The sequence below is a fragment of the Eriocheir sinensis genome, chromosome 61 (assembly GCF_024679095.1).
Source record: "Eriocheir sinensis breed Jianghai 21 chromosome 61, ASM2467909v1, whole genome shotgun sequence".
Classification (NCBI taxonomy): Eukaryota; Metazoa; Arthropoda; class Malacostraca; order Decapoda; family Varunidae; genus Eriocheir; species Eriocheir sinensis.
In genome coordinates, this window is record NC_066569.1 from 5472637 (window position 1) to 5497126 (window position 24490).

The 24490-nt window shown below is 42.2% G+C and overlaps 2 protein-coding genes and 2 long non-coding RNA genes across 9 annotated transcripts in view; 2 read left to right on the forward strand and 2 right to left on the reverse strand.

Moving 5' to 3' along the window:
- Positions 1-4906: 4906 nt before the first annotated feature.
- Positions 4907-14423, reverse strand: LOC126986242 (arrestin domain-containing protein 3-like). The gene is made up of 6 exons (XM_050842217.1): positions 14294-14423; positions 10454-10567; positions 9725-9936; positions 6414-6596; positions 5752-5931; positions 4907-5167 (listed from the first exon to the last, which is right to left on the reverse strand). The coding sequence occupies exons 1-6, from the start codon at positions 14403-14405 to the stop codon at positions 4907-4909; spliced, it is 1062 nt and encodes a 353-aa protein (XP_050698174.1). The 5' UTR covers positions 14406-14423.
- Positions 14424-15205: 782 nt separating this feature from the next.
- LOC126986244 (uncharacterized) lies at positions 15206-17041 on the forward strand. Of its 2 annotated transcripts, none has more exons than XR_007739447.1 (3): positions 15206-15772; positions 16076-16364; positions 16592-17041. It is a non-coding gene; the product is annotated as an uncharacterized LOC126986244 (long non-coding RNA). The 2 variants fall into 2 exon arrangements; XR_007739448.1 differs by having other exon boundaries at positions 15212-15772; positions 16811-17036.
- A 1925-nt stretch (positions 17042-18966) lies between these two features.
- On the reverse strand, positions 18967-22516 carry LOC126986245 (uncharacterized). The gene is made up of 2 exons (XR_007739449.1): positions 22371-22516; positions 18967-19171 (listed from the first exon to the last, which is right to left on the reverse strand). It is a non-coding gene; the product is annotated as an uncharacterized LOC126986245 (long non-coding RNA).
- Positions 19049-24490, forward strand: part of LOC126986241 (arrestin domain-containing protein 3-like) — a 29663-nt gene continuing 24221 nt past the window's right edge. For 3 of the 5 annotated variants that reach the window (XR_007739444.1, XM_050842212.1, XM_050842216.1), the window contains exon 1: positions 19049-19182. The gene's annotated coding sequence lies outside the window, so the exon portion shown is untranslated. Of the gene's footprint in view, positions 19183-23451; positions 23596-23735; positions 23765-24490 lie in introns of those variants that run through there. The other 2 variants (XM_050842214.1, XM_050842215.1) reach the window with 2 other exon arrangements.

Below are 24490 nucleotides of genomic sequence, written 5' to 3' on the forward strand. Positions count from 1 at the left end.
TTAGTGAATCTACCGTGGGGGGGCGAAGGTCTAAAATATATTGCCGAGATGATGTTATTGAAGGTATTGTACTTGTTGTGTGCGAGAAAGCTGCTGTGCATGGTATGAACAGAGGTAGAAAAACTATCGTGGGGTGGTGCGCTGTTAGTGAATCTACCGTGGGGGGGCGAAGGTCTAAAATATATTGCCGTTTTTGATAATATTATACTAGTTTTGTGCATACAGCTGCGTGTGATACTAAAAATAGAGGTAGAAAAAGCTATCGTGAGGTGGTCCATTGTTTACTGCGGAGTCATTTGCTGTTAAAGGGTCATTGTTGAGGTGATATTATTAAAGGTATTGTACTTGTATTGTGCATATAAGCTGCTGTGATGGTGGTAATAATAGAGGAAGAGAAGCTATAGTGAGGTGGTGCGTTGTTGGTGCTGGGCCGTTGAGGCGGTGAACGGTACTCGTGTAAAAGTTAATCTTGTGGAAAGGGAAAAGCTGGGTCCCAGATCTCCAAGGGAATGATATGCTTGATTGTGGAATGAATTTAAATGGTCCTAAAAAATAAGTAATAGTGGTATAGTCGTTTCACTGGAGTATGAGGTGTGCAGTACCATGCGCTGGCAGCCTGCTGTCCCAAGGCGTGTCCGATTTTATGGATAATGTATAATGGCCTACGCACAGGATACAGCGGGCAAGGAGGGACTGTCTGGATGGAGAAAGGTGGAAACTCTTCTGCCGTGGCCATCCCCTGGTGGGAGCTCCTAGGAACAGGCGTCGATGAAATGATGATGATGACAGGATACAGTCATCATTATCAATAATATGCTGCAGTATTAACAAAGTTGACTGAGTAAAAAATGATTAGTACTGTCGCAAACAAACAAGACTGCTGATTATAATTATTATTGGCGCTCTCCACCACCGAGAAAATTAGCACGAGTTCTATCAACAAAACAGCTGCTTGGGACATTACAATTGATTCTTAATTCAAAATCAACTATAATTTATGGTATTTGTTATTGGTGCCTGCATAGTACTGATTCTGACGGCTGTTGACTCTGCGTAGACTAGCATACAGCATCCACACAATCGGACACGCCATATGACAACAGGCTGCCAGTGCACGATAATGCTCACCTCAGACTTGGGTGAACCAACTGTAGTACCAACGTTGCCAGACTGTCGTACTCAGTTTCTCATGTTTCCTGATTTCCAACCCCAAAATTGTCTCCCGTGCCCCAATGACTAGCTTTTTATGTTGTTATCGTTGAAATGGTTAATAGTTCTTGTTTACTGGTGATATTTCAAGGGTGAGAAGCCGGGATGTGTGACGCTCCGAGTACGATAATCTGGCAACAGTGTACGGTAGTGGTTGAGTAGATGCTATTAAAACTGTTATTATTATCATTATCATTATTATTATCATTATTGTTATTTTTGGTCATAGTATTAGTAGTGGAAGTAACAGCCCTTATATAATAGTAACATCAATAAAACTGTAGATATCATAAATTTGTCTTTCAAGAAAATAAGTTTCAAAATGTCTTAAAAATTATTCCCAAATTTGACGTAACTTGAAAAATTATTCCCAAATTTGACGTAACTTGAAAAATTGTTCCCAAATTTGACGTAACTTGAAAAATTATTCCCAAATTTGACGTAACTTGAAAAATTGTTCCCAAATTTGACGTAACTTGAAAAATTATTCCCAAATTTGACGTAACTTGAAAAATTGTTCCCAAATTTGACGTAACTTGAAAAATTGTTCCCAAATTTGACATAACTTGAAAAATTGTTCCCAAATTTGACGTAACGAAAAATTATTCCCAAATTTGACGTAACTTGAAAAACTGTTCCCAAATTTGACGTGGCATTGAAAAAGCTGCAAAATATGACCCGAAAAATCACTCCAAAAAAAAAAAAAAAAAAAAAAAAAAAAAAAAAAAAAGTTCCACGATCTGACTTTTACACGAGTCCGCTCAGTAATTGTACTTGGATTGTGCGCTGAGGCTGTGCTGGTGCAAGGGCGGGGGCAGAAACTGACAGAACGTAGCATAAACACACTTGCAGAGACAGACAGACAGGCTAAAAAAAGAGTAGAAATTGGCAGGAAATAGCATAAAAACACTTGCAGACACACACACACACACACACACACACACACAGGCTAAAAGAGTGAGGTAAGAAGCAAGATCGAGGTACAAATCTTGAGTCCGTGGTATCAGATCCTATTCTATCCCTAACACTATAGCATTGAGTATTGTTGTCAAGGGGATTCAACACCTTGCGAAGAAGCTGTTGCCGTAACAAGCTGTATAAACGAGCGTGTGACCGAGGGTGAAAAAAGTGCAGTTTGTAGCGTTTGTTGCTGCGTAGAAAACGGGAGATGGTACATTGTCGTTTAACTCATCTTTCTTTGCGATTATCGACATGGGGAGAGATAGACGACATGTATATACAATAGGAAGGAGAGATTCATGTGGAAATAGTATGAGTAGTATGTAGCTTTCCATCACTGAATAGCAAATGGAGAGATACCGAATATAAATGGTTTGAGGTTTGTTGTGTTGAAATTGAAAAATGGACAGAGACAGACGACATATATACAATACGAACTAGTGACTCATGTAAAAAGATTGTTATGTGTAGTTTCCGTCACTGCATAGAAAACGGAAAAAAGGAATGGTTTGTCGCAGTGAAATTAGAAAATGGGAGAGACAGATGACATATATATACAATACAAGACTCATGTAGAAAGATTGTAATGTGTAGTTTCTGTCGTGGCATAGAAAACGGAAATGAAGAACAGTTTGAGGTTTGTCGCAGTGAAATTAGAAAACGGGAGAGACAGACGACATACATAGACACAATACGAGGGGAGACTCAAGAAAAAAGATTATGTGTAGTTTCTGTCACTGCATAGAAAACGGAAATGAAGAACAGTTTAAGGTTTGTCGCAGTGAAATTAGAAAACGGGAGAGACAGACGACATATATATACAATACGAACGGAGAGACTCATGTAAAAAGATTGTTATATGGAGCTCCCGTCACTGCAAAGAAAATGGAAATAAGGAACAGGTTGAGGTTTGTCGCAGTGAAATTAGAAAATGGGAGAGACAGACGACATATATATACACAATACGAGGGGAGACTCAAGAAAAAAGATTATGTGTAGTTTCTGTCACTGCATAGAAAACGGAAATGATGAATAGTTTAAGGTTTGTCGCAGTGAAATTAGAAAATGGGAGAGACAGACGACATATATATACACAATACGAGGGGAGACTCAAGAAAAAAGATTATGTGTAGCTTCCATCACTGCACAGAAAACGGAAATAATGAACAGTTTGAGGTTTGTCGCAGTGAAATTAGAAAATGGGAGAGACAGACGACATATATACACAATACGAAAGGAGAGACTCAAGAAAAAAGATTATGTGTAGCTTCCGTCACTGCATAGAAAACGGAAATGATGAACAGTTTAAGGTTTGTCGCAGTGAAATTAGAAAATGGGAAAGAGACAGATGACATATATATACAATACGAAAGGAGAGACTCAAGAAAAAAGATTATGTGTAGTTTCCGTCACTGCACAGAAAACGGAAATGGAGAACAGTTTACAGCATGTCAGTTTGCAATATATAAAAAAGCAAACAGTTTAACGACACATATATACAATACCAAGGAGATATTCACAAGGAAATCACGTTACATGCAGTTTTCCGTCCCTGCATAGACAACAGAGATATAGGATAGTTTGTGGTGTGTCTCCTTGCGATATAAAAAAAAAAGCAAGATTAAGGTCGCGTATAAATTACAATCGCGACTCCTACAGCACGCAAGGACTGAACATGTATTGGGGGTCGCTTTCATCTCGGTACAAAATCTGCGACTATGGTACAAAACTTCAGCCTCGGCGGGCGCGAGTAAGAATTAGTTTCCGCCTTATATAAAAGTATGAAAAATTGGTCGGTGGTCTGCGTTGCGTTGTACTGGGACTAGGAATTTACCGAACGCCCGGATTACAAAAACGCGTGGACGAAACTAATGCTCGGGACGTTGCGAGCTTAGGGTGTGATGCCGGGAGTTGATTGTAAGGGAGTTCACACACACACACACACACACACACACACACACACACACACACACACACACAGGCATCCTCAGTTTCTTTAAGGGATAGAAGGGAATGTGAGTGAGTGAGTGATTGATTCAATGTCCAATCATCTGACCATTTCGCTACCTTATGGCTTAGACAAATACAGGCAGCTCTTGTTTTTCTTGTTTTCCATAATGGTTATGTTCCCCAAGAGACCACGTTAAGCTAGTGCCATTTAAGTTATAAGCCCTTTTTGCCTTTTTTTTTCATAAGTATGCGCTATGAAAGTCGAGAGGGGGAACATTATGTAATTTTCGACTTCTTGAGGGAAAGGGTCGTAATTTTAAAACATTCCGTCGCCCAAGTTCACAAGGCTTTCGTAAGAGTCTGAGGCATTTCCAGGGGTAGTTTTATGACCCTGGTGGTATGTAGTTTGACCCTTCTTCGTGTACCTAAAAAGTCACTCACTGGAACATGATTTATTCGCTCTTTGACCTTTAGAAATAGCTGATGTGAGGAGCGAAAGTGTCTTGAAGTACTGACCAAGGACCCGAAGATGCCAGAAAATGCGCTGCTGTGACGTAACATTTCCTCACCTTTTAAAACACATTTACTCGCCTTTCACAGATCACAATTTTCACGTCTACAGCACAAAGGCGTATAAACTGGACTAGAAAAGACTGAAAAAAGCTTATCAGAGAGCAAGGCAGGAAGGGAGCGATGGGACACACTCGCACACACTCTAAAAAATTGAGCGTAACATCGGACAGAAACACAACTTGCATCTCCCTAGCACGTCCGCACCCTAGGCTGGTTAACATCCCTGGGGGGGTGCACTACCCTCCCGCGCCTCCCCCTCCGGCCTTAAGAGTGGGTCCATGGGGGCGGGGAGGCTGTGGGGCTGCTCCTGGATGGGGGACGGGGGGAGGTGGGGGTACAGGGGGGGGGCGGAGGGCTGGTAGGTGCTGGCTTGCTCACCGTCGATAGTGAACGCTGCTCGGCCGACGGGAACGGTGCCGATCTGAAAGCTGTTGTCCACATCCACGTCCCAGTAGCCGCCCACAGAGAACGTGACCTGCGGCATAGGGTGAGCGTTTTTTATTTATTTTTATTTTTTTAATTTTTTTACAGAGGCAGCTCAAGGGTGCATTAGAAAAGGGGAAGGGAGAGAGAGAAAGGAGAGAAGGGAGATAGCAAGAGAAGGAAAAGAGGAAAGAAAGGAGTAGAGAAAGAAGGAAAGGAGAAGAGAAGAGAAAGGAGTAGTGAAAGAAGAAAAGAGGAAAGAAAGAAGAAAGGAGAAGAGAAAGAGGTTAAGGAGGAGAAAAGAGGAAAGAAAGGAGGTAGAAAAGGAAGGAAAGGAGAAAAAGAGAATCAAAAAGAATAAAAAATCATAGAAAATGGAGTTACAAGATCAAAAGAAAGGGGAAACTGAATAAAAAATAAAAAATAAATAAGAAAAAAAGAAAAGAAAATGGAGTTACAAGATCAAAAGAAAGGGGAAACTGAATAAAAAATAAAAAAATAAATAAGAAAAAAAGAAAAGAAAATGGAGTTACAAGATAAAAAGGAAAGGTAAACTGAACAAAAAAAAAAAAAAAAATAAATAAATAAATAAATAAATAAATAAAAATAAAAAACAGATGTCCACAACGCACTCACCCTAATCTTATAGTCCACGGAAATGATGTTGCAGTCGGCGAGGGAGATGGCGTAGTCCGGCACCCTAATCGGCACGGACAGCCACACGTCGGTTGCGCCCTCGCCAAAGCCCGGCCTCGTAATCTCGTGTATGACCTTCTCCTTCTTCTTCCGGCTGCCCTGCGCTTGGAAGGTCACTTTCTACCGGGAGAGGTCAAGGGTCAGGTCACGGGTGGATGTATTATGACTTATTATTTATGGTTATGCGTTGTTATAGATATAGATATACAGTTGGAAGGTCACTTTCTGCCGGGAGAGGTCAAAGGTCAGGTCACGGATGGATGCATTATGACTTATTATTTATGCGTTGTTATACATATAGATATACAGTTGGAAGGTCACTTTCTGCTGGGAGAGGTCAAGGGTCAGGTCACGGATGGTTGTATTATACTTTTTCATAGCAGTGCATTGCTATATATATCAGAGGTTCTCAAACTCGGTGCCACGGACAATGCCTAGGGGTGCCACAAGATTATCATGAATTCTGAGTCAAATAAATAAACAGTAGCATTTTTTTTATTATTGTTTCCTTTTTTTTGCCCTTGAACTGTTTCCTTTACTGTAAAAAAAATAAATAAATAAAAATAAATAAATAAATAAAATAAAATAAAACAAACACCCACCTCATATATCTTTATCGTAGCGTTCTCCACCACCTTCGACGTGCGGTTCACAATCTCGCCAGTCAAGAGGATGTACTCGCCAGCCACGTAGCCACTCTTCTCCGCCGTGAGGGAGATGACCAGCGGCCCCTCCTCACAGCACCAGCAGCACACCGTTTCCTCCTTACGCAGCGGCAGAGGCTCCTATAGGGTTGGGTTAGGTTAGGTTAGGTTGCAGGTTCTCTCCGATGTGAGGCCCCAATTGGGTTAGGTTAGGTTAGGTTAGGTTGCAGGTTCTCTCCGATGTGAGGCCCCTATTGGGTTAGGTTAGGTTAGGTTAGGTTGCAGGTTCTCTCTGATGTGAGGCCCCTATTGGGTTAGGTTAGGTTAGGTTAGGTTGCAGGTTCTCTCCGATGTGAGGCCCCAATTGGGTTAGGTTAGGTTAGGTTAGGTTGCAGGTTCTCTCCGATGTGAGGCCCCTATTGGGTTAGGTTAGGTTAGGTTAGGTTGCAGGTTCCCCCCCGATGTGAGGCACCTATTGGGTTAGGTTAGGTTAGGTTGCAGGTTCTCTCCGATGTAAGGCCCCTATTGGGTTAGGTTAGGTTAGGTTGCAGGTTCTCTCCGATGTAAGGCCCCTATTGGGTTAGGTTAGGTTAGGTTAGGTTGCAGGTTCCCCCCCGATGTGAGGCACCTATTGGGTTAGGTTAGGTTAGGTTGCAGGTTCTCTCTGATGTGAGGCCCCTATTGGGTTAGGTTAGGTTAGGTTGCAGGTTCTCTCTGATGTGAGGCCCCTATTGGGTTAGGTTAGGTTAGGTTAGGTTGCAGGTTCCCCCCCGATGTGAGGCACCTATTGGGTTAGGTTAGGTTAGGTTGCAGGTTCTCTCTGATGTGAGGCCCCTATTGGGTTAGGTTAGGTTAGGTTGCAGGTTCTCTCTGATGTGAGGCCCCTATTGGGTTAGGTTAGGTTAGGTTGCAGGTTCTCTCTGATGTGAGGCCCCAATTGGGTTAGGTTAGGTTAGGTTGCAGGTTCTCTCTGATGTGAGGCCCCAATTGGGTTAGGTTAGGTTAGGTTGCAGGTTCTCTCTGATGTGAGGCCCCTATTGGGTTAGGTTAGGTTAGGTTGCAGGTTCTCTCTGATGTGAGGCCCCTATTGGGTTAGGTTAGGTTAGGTTGCAGGTTCTCTCTGATGTGAGGCCCCTATTGGGTTAGGTTAGGTTAGGTTAGGTTGCAGGTTCTCTCTGATGTGAGGCCCCTATTGGGTTAGGTTAGGTTAGGTTGCAGGTTCTCTCCGATGTGAGGCACCTATTGGGTTAGGTTAGGTTAGGTTGCAGGTTCTCTCCGATGTGAGGCACCTATTGGGTTAGGTTAGGTTAGGTTACAGGTTCTCTCCGATGTGAGGCACCTATTGGGTTAGGTTAGGTTGCAGGTTCTCTCCGATGTGAGGCACCTATTGGGTTAGGTTAGGTTAGGTTACAGGTTCTCTCCGATGTGAGGCACCTATTGGGTTAGGTTAGGTTGCAGGTTCTCTCCGATGTGAGGCACCTATTGGGTTAGGTTAGGTTAGGTTGCAGGTTCTCTCCGATGTGAGGCCCCTATTGGGTTAGGTTAGGTTAGGTTAGGTTGCAGGTCCTCTCTGATGTGAGGCCCCTATTGGGTTAGGTTAGGTTGCAGGTTCTCTCCGATGTGAGGCCCCTATTGGGTTAGGTTAGGTTAGGTTGCAGGTTCTCTCCGATGTGAGGCCCCTATTGGGTTAGGTTAGGTTAGGTTGCAGGTTCTCTCCGATGTGAGGCCCCCATTGGGTTAGGTTAGGTTAGGTTGCAGGTTCCCCTACTGATGTGAGGCCCCTATTGGGTTAGGTTAGGTTACATAGGGTTAGATTAGGTTAGGTTGCTGGTTCCCCCCTGATGTGAGGCCCCTATTGGGTTAGGTTAGGTTACATAGGGTTAGATTAGGTTAGGTTGCTGGTTCCCCCCTGATGTGAGGCCCCTATTGGGCTAGGTTAGGTTAGGTTAGGTTAGGTTAGGTTGCAGCTTCCCCCGAGATGTAGCGAGCATTACGCCCTTAAGTCACACCTCCGCCATCTCTCAAGTATACGTAACCCGCCCTTTATGACTGGCTTACGATCTTGGAAAAGCAATTATGAGCAAAAAGATCATATAAGTGAAGAAATAGTTCAGAAAAGCTAGGTTTCAACAGTAACCCCTTGACTGCAGATTTCCTGCCAGAAGACATCACCAAGCTACAAGAGTGAAACAAAAAGTGGCTGCTACAATTCAATGAAGATAAATGTAAAGTCCTGAACTCTGGGAGGGGATATCCAGCACACCAATACCACATGGGAAACACTCCACTATCACCACAGAGGCAGAGAAAGACCTGGGAGTGAATGTTACCAGGCTACCAGTGAAGGGATATCCAGCATACCAATACCACATGGGAAACACTCCACTATCAACCACAGAGGCAGAGAAAGACCTGGGAGTGTATGTTACCAGGCTACCAGTGAAGGGATATCCAGCATACCAATACCACATGGGAAACACTCCACTATCAACCACAGAGGCAGAGAAAGACTGGGGAGTGTATGTTACCAGGCTACCAGTGAAGGGATATCCAGCACACCAATACCACATGGGAAACACTCCACTATCCACCACAGAGGCAGAGAAAGACTGGGGAGTGTATGTTACCAGGCTACCAGTGAAGGGATATCCAGCATACCAATACCACATGGGAAACACTCCACTATCCACCACAGAGGCAGAGAAAGAACTGGGAGTGTATGTTACCAGGCTACCAGTGAAGGGATATCCAGCACACCAATACCACATGGGAAACACTCCACTATCCACCACAGAGACAGAGAAAGACCTGGGAGTGTATGTTACCAGGCTACCAGTGAAGGGATATCCAGCATACCAATACCACATGGGAAACACTCCACTATCAACCACAGAGGCAGAGAAAGACCAGGGAGTGTATGTTACCAGGCTACCAGTGAAGGGATATCCAGCATACCAATACCATATGGGAAACACTCCACTATCACCACAGAGACAGAGAAAGACCAGGGAGTGTATGTTACCAGGCTACCAGTGAAGGGATATCCAGCACACCAATACCACATGGGAAACACTCCACTATCAACCACAGAGGCAGAGAAAGACTGGGGAATGTATGTTACCAGGCTATCAGTGAAGGCCAAATCCATGCCAATCACAGTGGACGGGTTAAAGAAAAAACTGAGATGAAAAATTGAGATATAGACAAATAAACCAATACACAAACAAAGCATTGCCCCCATCACCTCAATCCCTCGGCACACCACTCACAGCCAGCTTGGGGTCGGCGTTCAAGTCCTGGATGGGGTTGACCTTAAACTGCGCGACTGCATGCTCCTCGGCGCCCCACTGCACATCGTTTCGCGCCTCCACCGAGTAGCGGACATGCCCGTGCAAACCCTCGTACGTCGGCGGGAGTTTGTCGGGAAGTTTGAAGCAGAACGGAAGGTTGAACTCGCCTGGCAAGAGGTTTTCGCCGTAACCTGTTGAAAGGGATGGAAGGAAAGGTGGGTGAGTGGCGAGTGCGTGGATGAAAGGTGGATAGGTGTGATGAAGAAGTCGGATGAGAAAAACACAAATGGATATACTCAAGAACCTGTTATTGAAGTGGATGAAAACGTGAATGAGTGACGAGGGCATGGATGAGAGGTGGATAAATGTGATGAACAAGTTGGATGAGGAAAACACAAATGGATAAAACAAAAGAGCCTATTATGGAGCTTGACAGAAACATGGATGAGCATCGAGGGGATGGATGATGAGTGGATAGATGTGATAAACAAGTCGGATGAGAACACAAAATGGATATACCCAAGAACGTGTTACTGAGGTGGATGAAAAGATGAATGAGTGTCAAGGGCATGGATGAAGAGTGGACAAATGTGGTAAAAAATGTGGATGACGGGTACCAAAGTGTATTAACCAAGAGTTAGGTTAGGTTAGGTTCCGTTCCCACCCCCTGAAAGTCCCCCCCCGCCACCCCCCTCCCAGGACACTCACTCGCGCCAGACCACACGGTGACGGTGTTGTCGAAGAATGTCTCAGTCTCGCTGCACTCCTCATCATCGCTGGACCAAGTTGTCTCGGCGAAACCGCGACACCGGGCGAGGATGGCTGGAAATGACGGGCGTGTTAAAGAGAATAAATAGCCTACCGGTGCTTTTTTTTATTATTAATTTTTTTCTGCACAAAAGGAGACGGCTCAAGGGCAAAAAAAAATAAAAAATAAAAAATAAAAATAAATAAATAAAAAATAAAAAATAAAAAAAAAGCTCACGACTCACTGCTCTCATGCTAACACAAAAAAATAATAATAATAACAGATGAAAAAATAAGACAAAAAAAGAAATAACAAATACATAAAACATAAAATAAATAAATAGAACGGCAATCTATCACTGCCTAAATATCAACGAAATGAAGCTAAAAATAAAAATGAGAAAAAAAAATACATAAAACAAAAAAGTAAATAAATAAATATAATGGCAATCTATCACCGCTAAGACATCGACCAAATGAAGATAAAACAGCAACCTATAGTCTCCTAAACAGTAGCCTATCGTCACTAACACAAAAACCTACCAGTGATAACATATTGACCTGCCATCACATAATTAGTCATTCAAATATCAGAAACGAGTAACTTGACTGACATGTTAAAACCCAGCAGAAAAAATATGGCTATGATGAATTGCCAGAGTGAGCTGGGTGTGATTCTGTAGTTTTACCGAGAATATAATTTTTTACCACGAAAGTTAGGTTACCATTTATAAAAGAGACAGTTAACATAATAAACAATACCTATCACCAATAAATAAAATACAATTGAGTGAGTTGGGTGTGATTCTGAAGTTTTACCGAGAATATCACTTTTACCGAGATCACTAATTTTTCTACGTATTGCCAGTGTATGTGTGAGGTGTATTGCAACAGAAACAGTTATAAGAGCAATGACTAGCATGTTAAAACCTATCAAAAGAGGAATAGTCATCCATTTGAGGGTGTTGGGTGTGATTCTGGAGTTTTACTGAGAATATCACTTATCGAGATCATTAATTTTTCTATGTATTGCCAGTGTATGTGTGAGGTGTATTGCAACAGAAACAGTTATAAGGGCGATGACTAGCATGTTACAATCTATCAAAAGAAGAACAGTCATCCACTGGAGGGTGTTGGGTGTGATTCTGGAGTTTTACCGAGAATATCACTTTTACCGAGATCACTAATTTTTCTATGTATTGCCAGTGTATGTGTGAGGTGTATTGCAACAGAAACAGTTATAAGAGCAATGACTAGCATGTTAAAATCTATCAAAAGAGGAATAGTTATCCATTTGCGGGTGTTGGGTGTGATTTTGTAGTTTTACCGAGAATATCACTTATTTTCCTATGTATTACCTGTATATATGAGGTTTATTGCAACAGAAACAGTTATAAGAGCGATGACTAGCATGTTACAATCTATCAAAAGAAGAACAGTCATCCACTGGAGGGTGTTGGGTGTGATTCTGTAGTTTTACCGAGAATATTGCTTTTACCATGATCGCTGATATTTCTATGTATTAACTATGTGTGAGGTGTATTACAACAGAAACAGTTATAAGAGCAATGACTAGCATGTTAAAATCTATCAAAACAAGAATAGTCAACCACTGGAATGAGTTGGGTGTGATTCTAGAGTTTTACCGAGAATATCACAAGAGGTTTATTTGGGGTTTATTTATTTATTTATTGAGATTTATGTATTACAGCGATGCCTAGCATGTTCAAATCTATCAAATAAAGGGATAGTCGACCTCCCCCCCTTTCACTTTCCTCCCCGACAGGTAAATTAGGTCAGGTGAAGACAAAGGAAAGGTGAGAAAATTGAGATAAAATGAGGAGAAAAAGGAGAGAAAGAAGACAAAGGAAGAAAAGGAAGAAACAGAACATAGGTCGTTAGTGAAAGGTAAAATAGGTCAGGTGATAACAAAGGAAAGGTGAGATAATCAATAAGAAAGAATGTGAAAAAGGTAAGGAAGAGGAGAAAGGGAGAAAAGGAAGAAACAGAAAATAGGTCGTTAGCAAAAGGTAAAATAGGTCAGGTGAGAACAAAGGAAAGATAAGATAATGAAGACAAAAGAAGGTGAAATAGATAAGATAGAAGACAAAGGAAGAAAAGGAAGAAACAGAAAATAGGTCGTTAGCAAAAGATAAAATAGGTCAGGTCAGAACAAAGAAAAGATAAGATAATGAAGACAAAAGTAGATAATTAATGGTAAAATCAGGTGAAAAAGGGAAGAAAATCAACGAAAACAGAAAAGAGGTAATGAAGGGCAGGTAAGAAAGCTAATTAACATAGGTGATTAACAAAGAAAAGATGAATTAATGAAGACAAAAGAAGGTAATTAGAGGTACGACAAGAGGAGAAAGGAAGAGAAGGAATAAGCAGTAAACAGAAAATAGATCATTTGTGAAAGATAAAATAGGTCAGGTGAGGACAAAGAAAAGCTAAGATAATGAAGATGCAAGAAGGTTAAATAGATGAGAAAGAAGACAAAAGAAGAAAAGGAAGAAACAGAAAATAGGTCATTAGTGAAAGGTAAAATAGGTCAGGTGAGGACAAAGAAAAGATAAGATAATGAAGATGCAAGAAGGTGAAATAGATAAGAATGAAGACAAAAGAAGAAAAGGAAGAAACAGAAAATAGGTCGTTAGCAAAAGGTAAAATAGGTCAGGTGAGGACAAAGAACCTGACCTAAGATAATGAGGACAAAAAAAGGTGAAATAGATAAGAAAGAAGACAATGGAAGAAACAGAAAATAGGTCGTTAGCAGAAGGTAAAATAGGTCAGGTGTGAACAAAGGAAAGATAAGATAATGAAGATGCAAGAAGGTGAAATAGATTAGAAAGAAGACAAAGGAAGAATAAGAATTAATAAAACACAGAAATGAGTTTATCAGCGAGTGGGTTCCATTAATTAACGTAAAAGATAAGGAAAAGAAACATGACTATCTCTCTCTCTCTCTCTTAGTGATAAGATAAACCAATAGAAAAAAACATTAAAACAGATAAGAACAGATAAAACGTCATGAAAATAGATAAAAAAAACCATACAGATAATGAAACGACAAAAAAAAAGATAATATAATGGAAAAATATAATAAAGCGATACAAAACACAATAAAACGGATAAAACGATTAAAAACAGAAATATAATTAAAACACGATAAAAACAGAAAAAAACACGATAAAGACAAATATAATAAAACGATATATAACAATTAAAACACATGATAAAAACAGGAAAAAACACGACAGACAAATATAATAAAACGATATTTAAAACACATGATAAAAAGAGAAAAAAACATGACAAAGACAAATATAATAAAACAATATATAAAGACAACGAGAAAACAATAAAAAAACGAGAAACGATGAAAACAATGAAAATAATGACAGAGAAAACACCCAAACCAATGATATATAAAAAAACACTTGTAACAATAAAAAACAGAGATAACACAATTTTTCTTTTAACATAAACACACACACATATATATAAAACCCCACAAAAAACACGTATGGTAAAATTAAAAAGACCTAACCATAAAAAACACATACTCATGAAAATAAAACCCTTCAAAAAACGCAAAAAACAAGTAATTTACACGTTTAATAACAATGAAATACCGAGAACAAAAGATGATATAATAAAAATACCGGAACCCATGAATCTAAACCCCCAAAACACGTACAGAACAAGTATATAACAAAACACACACACACACACACACACCTGCTTCTCTCTCTCTCACTTTCACTTTCACTCTCATTCTCCCTTCACTTTCATTCTCACCTTTACAGGCCGTGACCGCATCTACCGTGACCTTGACAAACCCCGTGACCTCTTGACCACTCGTGTAGGATAGCTGCTCGGGGTCAAGGACTACCTCCAACTTGACAACCATTGCGCCAGGATGGAGCAGGAGGACTGAGGAGGAGGAGGAGGAAGAAGAAGAGGAAGAGGAAGAGGAGGAGGAGGAGGGAGGGAGGGGGGTGGGGGGTTCTGTCTTTCTCTTTCTCTCTCTCTCTTTCTCTCTCTTTTCTCTCTTTTCTCATTCTTTCTTTCCCTTTCCTTCTTTTCTCTTCTCTCTCTCTCTCTCTCTCTCTCTCTCTCTCTCTCTCTCTCTCTCTCTCTCTCTCTCTCTCTCTCTCTCTCTCTCTCTCTCTCATTCATTCATTCTTTGTTTTTCTTTCTTTATCTATCTTTAATCTCTCTCTCTCTCTCTCTCTCTCTCTCTCTCTCTCTCTCTCTCTCTCTCTCTCTCTCTCTCTCTCTCTCTCTCTCTCTCTCTCTCTCTCTCTCTCTTCCTTCAAAAATAAGCTCGACCGTCACTTCCTTCAACTTAATATCAACTAGAGTAGAAATGCAACGTTTTAGACCCTTCTGATTAATGTAAAATCACTTAACCACCAAGTCTGGACCGGGTCTGTGTAGTCTGATTTTCTATGTAATGCTATGTAATTCTCTCTCCCGAGCATACATTGCCTAACTCTGAAATAACAACCGATGGAGTCCTTAATTAAAGCCCTCCAATCACTTAAAACGTAATAAAAGTCCTGCCCATACTTATGAAGAGCAAAGTTTCTGAATCAGGCTCGTATATTCCGCACCGTAGAAGCGCTCCACAGGGCCGCTAACGTTATAACAGTAATATTAGCACCTAAAGTTGTCCTCAATCCTCATATTTGTGAAGTCGTAGGATTTAGTGAATAAGTGAGTCTAGCGCTTTCTTGAAGATTGCCAGACTGTCACTTATAACGGGGTCCAACTCGCAACGGTGCCAGATTATCGTACTCAGAGCCTCGTATTTACCGGTTTCTGAGTCACAACTATTGCCAAAAATCACCAATAATTAATCATTTTAACGCTAACTATATATGAAGGCAGTTATTGGGGTCGAGGATGCAGTTTTTGGGTCGGAAATCGGCAAACTTGGGAGGCTGAGTACGACAACCTGGTAACGGTGGGTCCAAGTCACCTTTGACATCAAGATCAAGAACCAGCTGCAAGGTAAACATGGCACTATTTGAAAGGTCTTTTCACCCTAGGCGGGACGTATTGAACAGTTTAAGTGACGCAGAACTTGTTAAAAGATACAGACTGAACAGGAAAGGAATTGTTTGTGTTACCGATTTAGTAAGAAATGAATTAACGTCCCCAATATCAAGAAACAAGGCCGTCTCTCCGGGGGTACAGTGGTTATCCTAGTCAGAGGTGGCTGATGACTCCACACCTGCGCCCTCTGCCATGCCCACAAACTAACTACAATAGGTAAGTCATGTACAATATACACTGCATGCATGATAAAATGCTAACTTGCTTGATAATTGGCCAGACTTGGGCAGAGAGCATAGGCCAATGTAATGAGGTAATTCTCCACTTAATATATATACTATGGAGTGTCACATCTAATGGTGTACATATCACCTTAGATAAAACAGTAACTCTCCCATGCTGAAGTTGCACTTGTTAATTAATCTCAGCAGTCATTATTGTGGTAGAGTTAGTTTTCAGGATTTTGTGGTAGTTAGTTTTCAGGATAATGCAATAATGTATACATTCTATGTATTACAGTGCACACAAGAGGACCAGATGCACAGTGTAGAGGGTCATCGGCCAGTGGAAGCGACGATTCCACATACTTCATGGGGAAATAAGGCTTAAGTCCCCTGCATATGTGTGCTTTGCTGCACAACATATGCAAGGAAAGGAACATCGGTTTACCTGAGGAAGAGGATCCTGCAGGTGACTAGGCTGGTGAGGGTGCACAGCCTCTATCTGTTGTGCAGATAGCACCTGCTGCTGGACTGAAGCAGCGGGATGGTCTGCACTACAGGGATGCACAGCTCAATCTTCACTTCAAGTAAGTGCTGTGGCTACTCATGCTGTGGCTACTCATAATTCATTACAAAATAATATTTATTTACTTTTTTTTTTACGTCTATGGTGCAGGTAGGCTATTTCTTGACAGTACTGATGGGCTTGGTTGCTGGCCCAAATCCGTAATGGCACAGACTTGTGTTTTATTGTGGCACCATCTTTTTGCCTCATGCACTCCCCTGCAGATCATTATTGATCCTTTCTGGGCAGAGAGTGGTCATCTGGGAGGCTTGTGGGTACTTTCAAGCTACTCGGCAATGACGAGATATTCAGGTGGAAGTGCTGGGATCGAACTCACTACTACCCAGATGTCACGCTAGCACAATGACCTCTTGGCCACCGCCTCACCATAAAGTATAAACCCCATCATTTTAACATTCATAAGAAACTAGTATTAGAATACAACATTAATTTGCCTATACTTTTCAGTGCTGGTCCTCACCCTGTCCCTGCCCAACCCTAACCATCCCCATGAGGGAAGCTTCCACACATGTAAGTTGTAAAACCCACCTCTTCATAACATTAATCTGCTGGCTATTTCTCCAGACTTACTTCAGAGAGATAGAAAGAGAACTATGATCATGAATCATTAACTTTAACCCTAGCTTTAGAAATTATGTAATTGATAAACTAATTCCCACAAATTTTCCCTGCTTATGTGTTCTCTCAATTATGACAGACACTACCGAGTCCTGCAATCTGCCTGCATTCCTGCTGCTTCAACTCAAGTTTCTTGTGAGTTTCTTGTGGAGTGGTGGGGAAGTTGAATCTTCTGAGTATACCAACGGCCGATGCAATTTATTTGACCTTCCGGGTGATACTACAACTTACACACCTTCCTTATCTTTGCCTTATTTTAGTAGTTTTTCTTCATTGTTTGATATTAAGTAAATTTTGGAACAACCGCTGTTGTTCAGGTGCTGTCTCTGTCCTGTTGGCCCTTCAAACCAGTGACCAAAGAACCCATTAACCCAATTCAGGGCCAGTATAACATTTACCTGAACACTGTTTACCATCCCCATTTTGCCCCAACATGTACCTGTGTAATAAACATACTGTTTTGGGTAAGAAAAATAATCATTGTATATCATTAATATTTATTTACTCCAACAGAAAAGGACAGATAATTCAGGGATTAACCCTTAAAACGCGGGCTTGTTTTGCCGTGCCTGTCCTCCCACGTGGGCATATTCAGGTTAAAACATACCTCACTTATCTTTTTATATCTTCACTTCTACTTATCTCATGTGCCTGAATGAAGTATCATTGTAAAGTACATGCCATACATAGCTGGAACTGCCTGAAGGTTGGTTGAGGAGGAAGTGAGGGTGGTAGCTGGAACTGCCCGAGGGTTGGTTGAGTGGTAGCTAGAACTGCCTGAGGGTTGGTTGAGGAGGAAGAAGTGAGGGTGGTTGGTTGAGGAGGAAGAAGTGAGGGTGGTAGCTGGAACTGCCTGAGGGTTGGTTGAGTGGTAGCTAGAACTGCCCGAGGGTTGGTTGAGGAGGAAGAAGTGAGGGTGGTAGCTGGCGTATAGGGGCCGACTGTCTGGGGGCGGGCTGCGTGGTTATTGGGTCCTCCTCAAGTAACCTGCTGGTTAAATTCAAAGCGATGCATGTTTAAAAAGGGTAAATGTTAAAACAGATTTAGAACCATAATAAATATTAATGTATACCATTATTGACTTGGGAAACTCCAAATGAGGGAGAAAATTTCAAATTGATCTCTAGATATAGTATGAAAAATAATTAAAATATAAACTAAATAGGTTTCACCGTAAGAATAATGAAAAAATTGATGTATGCACGAACATTACTAAAATATGCACAGCAGCAAATTTAACTCTAGGAATTCAACAACTTTGCTGTGTGACATACACTAAAAGCATGTACACCCATGCATGGCAAAAAAAATAAATAAATAAATTTTCATGGCACCTTACATATACCTTTTAGGGTCCCCGACAATCATGGAAATGTGCAAATCTAGTACAGTCCAGTTTGACAAATGTTTTCTTCTGCCAAGTAAGCATGCAACTTTGCAATTTGATAAACCCTCACTATAACAAACTAATTGGGGTAAGTCAGAGTGGTTCAAACTTTTCATATATATTATAAACTTTGTTCAGTATATGAGCTTTAAGTTCTCTTTTGGTGTTCATTATTGTAACTAAAAATGTCCATTCATGACTCCAGATTCAAGGTGATTCACTAAAGGACAAGAATGAAAGTGTTTGCAATAGGGCAGACAGATTCTGCCTGCCCACTAAGGAACTGCCCTCAACTCACCTGTCAAACTTTATCAGTGGTTTCCCACTGACACTGAACTGTACCAGAAAAGTTTGTGGAGTTCCGTAAAAGTGAGTTATATAATTTATTTCTCTGTATGTTAATAAACCAAAAAGGTAACCGAAAAATAGCATCAACAATACGATCTTAAGTAATGAAGTAGCCCGTACCTATACCTTTTATCCTTGAAACTGACTGTCACGAGGGGAGGAGTAGGTGGCCCAACCAAGGCAAGTATAGAGTGAGCTGCTCATTGCTTATTCCTTTTTTTGTGTGTGTGTGTGTGTGTGTGTGTGTGTGTGTGTGTGTGTGTGTGTGTGTGTGTGTGTGTGTGTGTGTGTGTGTGTGTGTGTGTGTGTGTGTCTCAGTAGCTACCATAAGGGTGAATTTTACATCAAACTGCATACTGAATTAGATATATACTTGCCTTGGGCCCAACAACGAGGACATCATCTGGCTGATTGTGGCAGGCTATCCAGCTGCCAGAGAGGAGCTGGACCACCACCTGAAATTAAGGTTGGTATTATAAGACACTCTTCTCACTCAGCTATTTCTAAAAGGTCAAAGAAGGGGTCAATCGGGTTCTAATGAGTTTTTCTTCAGGTTCACGGTACAGAAGGGTCAAACTACCACCAGGGTCATAAAACTACTCTTGGAAATGCCCACAACTCCTATGAAAGCCTTGTCAAATATGTGTTCTTGGGCGACGAAAAGTCTTATTATACGACCCTTAATATAAGTCATTGTAGTAATGTCAACAATACAAGTTACATGCCTTAACATCACCTTTCTTATTAGAATATACAATTTTGTACAAGAACAAATTTAAAGCATTTTCTAGTAGAACAGGAAACGTACAAAGGTCACATGCTAGAGGACAAACGTGAGGGAGGTGATCTTTTCCGTGCTAGGATGTGAATGCAAGTGTAGTGCGGCGACGGCCTGATGAACGAGCCTCCCATAACCCACTTAGTGGGGTACCTCCATTGGCCGACTCGGTAAGGCGTGGCTCTCCCGTCACGCTGGTCGCGGGTTCAATCCCAAGCAGCCGGCGAATACCCTGATCTTGATTAATTTCTCGTGTGTTTCGTTACACGCAATAGTCGTATGGGAGTGGAGAAAAGAGTAAATTCAGACATTAAACTGGTGGCAGCGGTGGGATACATCCTCCCTCTAAATACTGTCTCATCTCCCTCCATCTTGGTTCCTGCATTTGCAGCTGGCTAGACTCTTGTTTTTTATATTTAAGTTGGGTGACAAATTCAGTCACATCGTCCTCGTATGAATATTTTAGATCATTTAAGGCATCGAATACCTTTCCTTTACTTTGATCAGTTAGTTCTTTGATCAGTGATTTCTTCAATTCTTCCCAGTCCACAATTGGGCCATGCTTCAAAGTGCTTTGAATGTAAACTGCTAATTCCGCGTCTACCCGACTCAAGGCTATTCTTTTTCTGTCTTCCCCCCGTGGGGTGCATTGTTCTATCTGGGAAATGAATAACTCTAATCTGCCTCTCCCTTCTACTCCCTTCAAGTGTCTTCTTTCGAGGATGGGTATGTCCCTTGGTTTAAGTAGTGGTTTGGTGGGAGAGTCTTCTTTGCTTCTACGTGATCCGTCCACTAATTCTAACATTGATATTTTTAGAAAATCTAACTCTTCCTAGAGTTCTTCCATTTTCGCGGGTGCCATTTTCACGGTGTCACCCGCTTGTGGCTTTCTTTGACAGTTTGTGCCCTAGGGTCTTCCTGGTCAGTGTCAGTACGCTGTTGGTCTGGGCAGTGTTCACTTTCCCATGGACCCAGCAAGTCAGCTATCTCTTCCTTTACAGTTTTCTCCATTGTGTCAGAGTTTCTTAGGTTTCCTCAGTATCAAATTTTTCAGTTTACTCTACTAAAGAGAAGCAAAGCAAACCAATAAAACAAATATATAAAACCCATAAACTTAAACGAAACCACCTTCGAACACATGAGCAAGGGAGGTTAAGCACTTGTTTGCTCGTGATAATTACCGCGCCATTGCAGACTACCATTTTCCATTACTCTGCGAGAGACTCTTACCACGCGCATGCTATTTCCACCTCGCCCCTCTCTTCTTCGTATACTGCTTGAATGCAGCTACGGAATTTACTGTCTACATACTCCTCCTTAGCCTCTTTCAAAGTGTACTCCCATCATCTCCTAGTGCCTCCCAGAAAGGGGCTGCTCCGAAATCAAGGAACCTCCTCTTCCCCTTGGCCTTTTTTGTACATTCGCCGATTAATGGCGTTACGCTGCCTCTCATATTCATCCTGGGGCATCCAAAATCTCTTGTCTCTGTCCACCTCTGTTCTACATTGACAATCCTCACTATCGCTTCACAGTTGTTTTCAATCTCTTGGGCGATGTTCAAAATGTCATTACTAATTTCACTATGCGTACTATCCGCTGTAATATCATTGCTACCTAGCCACAAGATTACTAACTCGTATTTGTTCTCCAAGACAGGGGCCAATCTATCGTCTTCAAAGAAATTACCGGCTTTCTCTCCCGGGGCACGAAAAATATCTACCTGAATGTCCTGCTCCTCTACCTCCAATTCCCTTGGAATATGACTATGCCCTACAACTGCTACTCTAAACATGTTCTCTGGTGTTATGAACACAGAAAAACAAGTAAATGCAAAGAAAAAAAAATGTCAAGACTGCAAAGCAATAGGGTGACCAACAATCAATCATCAACAGGGGAAGAAAACCCCCCCCAAAATTATTAATTATCCTGTCTAGTTAATCCTGCTTTAACAAGGGGGGGAATGGTTCACAGGGAAATCCCACCGCAAAAGCCACCATATGTAGCGGAATGGGCACCCAGTTGGTGTTAAGCACTCCTTACCATCCCCAAGGCAACTATCTCAGAACGGACGCACAGAACAATGAAATCAGTCCTAGCTACGTTGTGCCGAGGACACCCACACCGGTGGCCAAACTATCTCGGACAGTGCCAGACAGTCCTAAACGCGGCAGTGCACGAAACCACCGGGGAGCAACCGTTCTACCTAATGTTCTCTCGTTACGCGCCACGAAGTGTAAGTGCCAGGGTTGCCAATCCGATTTAGCTGATGGTAGCTAATCGGGCCAACAAAACGTACCCAAAAGGAAGTGAACAAAATTATATACATATACATATATATATATATATATATGCTGCCAAAGGCCATTTTGATTATATAAGAAAATAAAGTTGCTACAAAGTGATAAACATCGTCCAACCAATAACACCAATATGATAACCGGTTGGCTTACTCGAACCGCATCTTACGTCTCTAGAGTCTTCCTCTCCCTGCCCAATACTTGTACGGGACAAGTTAGCTGATGGTCACTCACACGTCCAACAGGCCAGCACGTACCTGGTAACCCTGACCCCAAAGCACTGTCCTCATGCCGGATATATCAGGTGGGAAATGTTTCAAATAGGCACAAAAAGCTCAGAGACAATTTACTACCAAATATACCTAAAGTCATACCAAACGTACTTTCAAGTCAAAAAGAACCTAATCTGGTACGTTCGTATCAAAATTGGCAACCTTGGTAAGTGCGCCCTTACCACAAGACGATGATGACGCGGACAAAAATCGCGCAGGAGGTGGTCAAAGAAACTAATAGGGAGAGAGCACAAAAGCGGCGAGACAAGGCTAATCGAGGGAGAATTAATCAGAGGGTAGAACTTACACAACAGTTTGGTGTGGGTGAAAAAGGAACAAGGCGAGTCCTCGGTACACCGGTAGTTGGGAGTGAAGTGGTTAGGTCCGTACAAACAAATCCTCATCGAACAGGAGGAAGTACTCGTACCACCGGTGGACGATAGTGATGAGGACGAAGTTGAACAACGTCCCACAAGGGAGATTTGGGGAATACTCATCATGCTTAGCTCTGGTTGCTGGAGGAGAAGCAGGAGCTGGCGTGAGCGTCGGGCTCGGCAGGGGACGTCCACGATGGGAAAGGGGCGGCCCTGACAGCAGGCCGTGGGTGGTGTGTGGGTCGGGGGCTGAGTGGAGAGATGGACACCTCTGACCAGCCCACTTCTCTGTGGTTTCTCGCTGCCGCTCCTTGCTGTAGGGGTGTTCGTCTCCTCACGTCTCCCAAGCTTGCCTCTTGCTGCAGTGGTGCTTGTCTCCTCACTAACCCGTGGGTCTCCTTGCCCTCGCCTTCTCGCCTCTGCTCCTCGCTAAGCTCCTCCCCCTTCCCCCATCACGTGACTCCCTCTAGGCATTACAATCAAACCCTACCTACCTAACTAACTAGTTATTGCTTTCTTGGGGGGCGGGGGGGGGGGTTCGAGGCTTTGAGATGAGGGATTTCAGTAACTCTCGTTCATGATATTTACTCATTCGCTCGCCGTGTTTTCTCATAACCTTTTACGCACTTATACATTCCTTAGCCACCCATTCACTCTCTGTACTCATTTCCATCTAGTGCTTGGGCAATGTTCTCCGTCCCCACATTTTATTGTCTTATTGTCCAGGGGGAGGTACCGCCCCCTCCCTTGTTGTGCTTTCCTTCCTACCATTGTATCTTTTTAGTTTCATGGTGCTACCTACACATGTATTAATAGTTGTATAATCACACTCTGTCCTGCCTGGGGGTTGGGATGGCATGTTCCTCCCTTCTCCCTTGTTTACCTGCAACAATAAACAATCAATCAATCAATCTTTCACTCATTCACTCTTTCACTCATCCACGCTCCCACTCGCTCACACTCATTCACTCTGTCACTCTCTGACTCACATTCTCTCGTTCACTCACATTCGGACCGTTACACAAGGAACTATAGATGGTCTGAACCCGCAGCAAAGTGTGCCAGGGGTGTGACAGAGGGGTGTGGCAGGGGAGAAATCTCGAGCTACCTGTGATATCAAGATCAAGTTCAGGATCAGCCCGAAGAGGGGGTGGGGGGGTAAATCTTCTACTTTTATTGTTTTTACGCCATATTTTGTGTCTCCTTTTATGTCCTTCTTATCTATTAACCCCCTGGGCCTTATATTTACCCTGGAAACTTTAACAAGGGAGGGAAAAGGGGGGGAAGAGGAAAATTAGGGTGTTACGTAAGAGAAGGGAAGACAGGGGTGGGTTGTACATATTTTCTTATTTTTTGTGTTTTAATGTGTTTTTACGATGTGTCTGTGTGTTCTGCTGTGTAAATGTTCTCAAGTGTTCTCTGGTTCTTCTTATCACCCCGGGGAGCATGGCAGGGGAGGGGAAAGGGGAGGAAAGTGGTTAAATAAGGGATGGGAGACAAGGTTACCAGCATAGGGGTCATTACTTTTCGTGTTTTAATGTGTTTTTACGATGTGTCTGTGTGTGTTCTGGTGTGTAGATGTTCTGAAGTGTTCTCTGGTTCTTCTTATCACCCCGGGGAGCATGGCAGGGGAGGGAAAAGGGGAGGAAAGTGGTTAAATAAGGGGTGGGAGACAAGGTTACCAGCATAGGGGTCATTACTTTTCGTGTTTTAATGTGTTTTTACGATGTGTCTGTGTGTTCTGGTGTGTAGATGTGCTCAAGTGTTCTCTGGTTCTTCTTATCACCCCGGGGAGCATGGCAGGGGAGGGAGAAGTGGAGGAAACAGGTTAAATAAGGTCAGGCTTTGTTAATTTAGGTCAGGTCAGATCAGTGTTAGTTTAGTTAGATTAGTTAAGTTAGGTCAGGCAAAGTTACAACTGGTCTGGTCATGTCAGGTCAGATTAGTGTTAGTTTGGTTAGATTAGTTAAGTTAGGTCAGCTGGTCAGATTAGTTAAGTTAGGCCAGGCTAGGTTAGGTCAGGTCCAGTTAGATTATTATTATTATTACATTT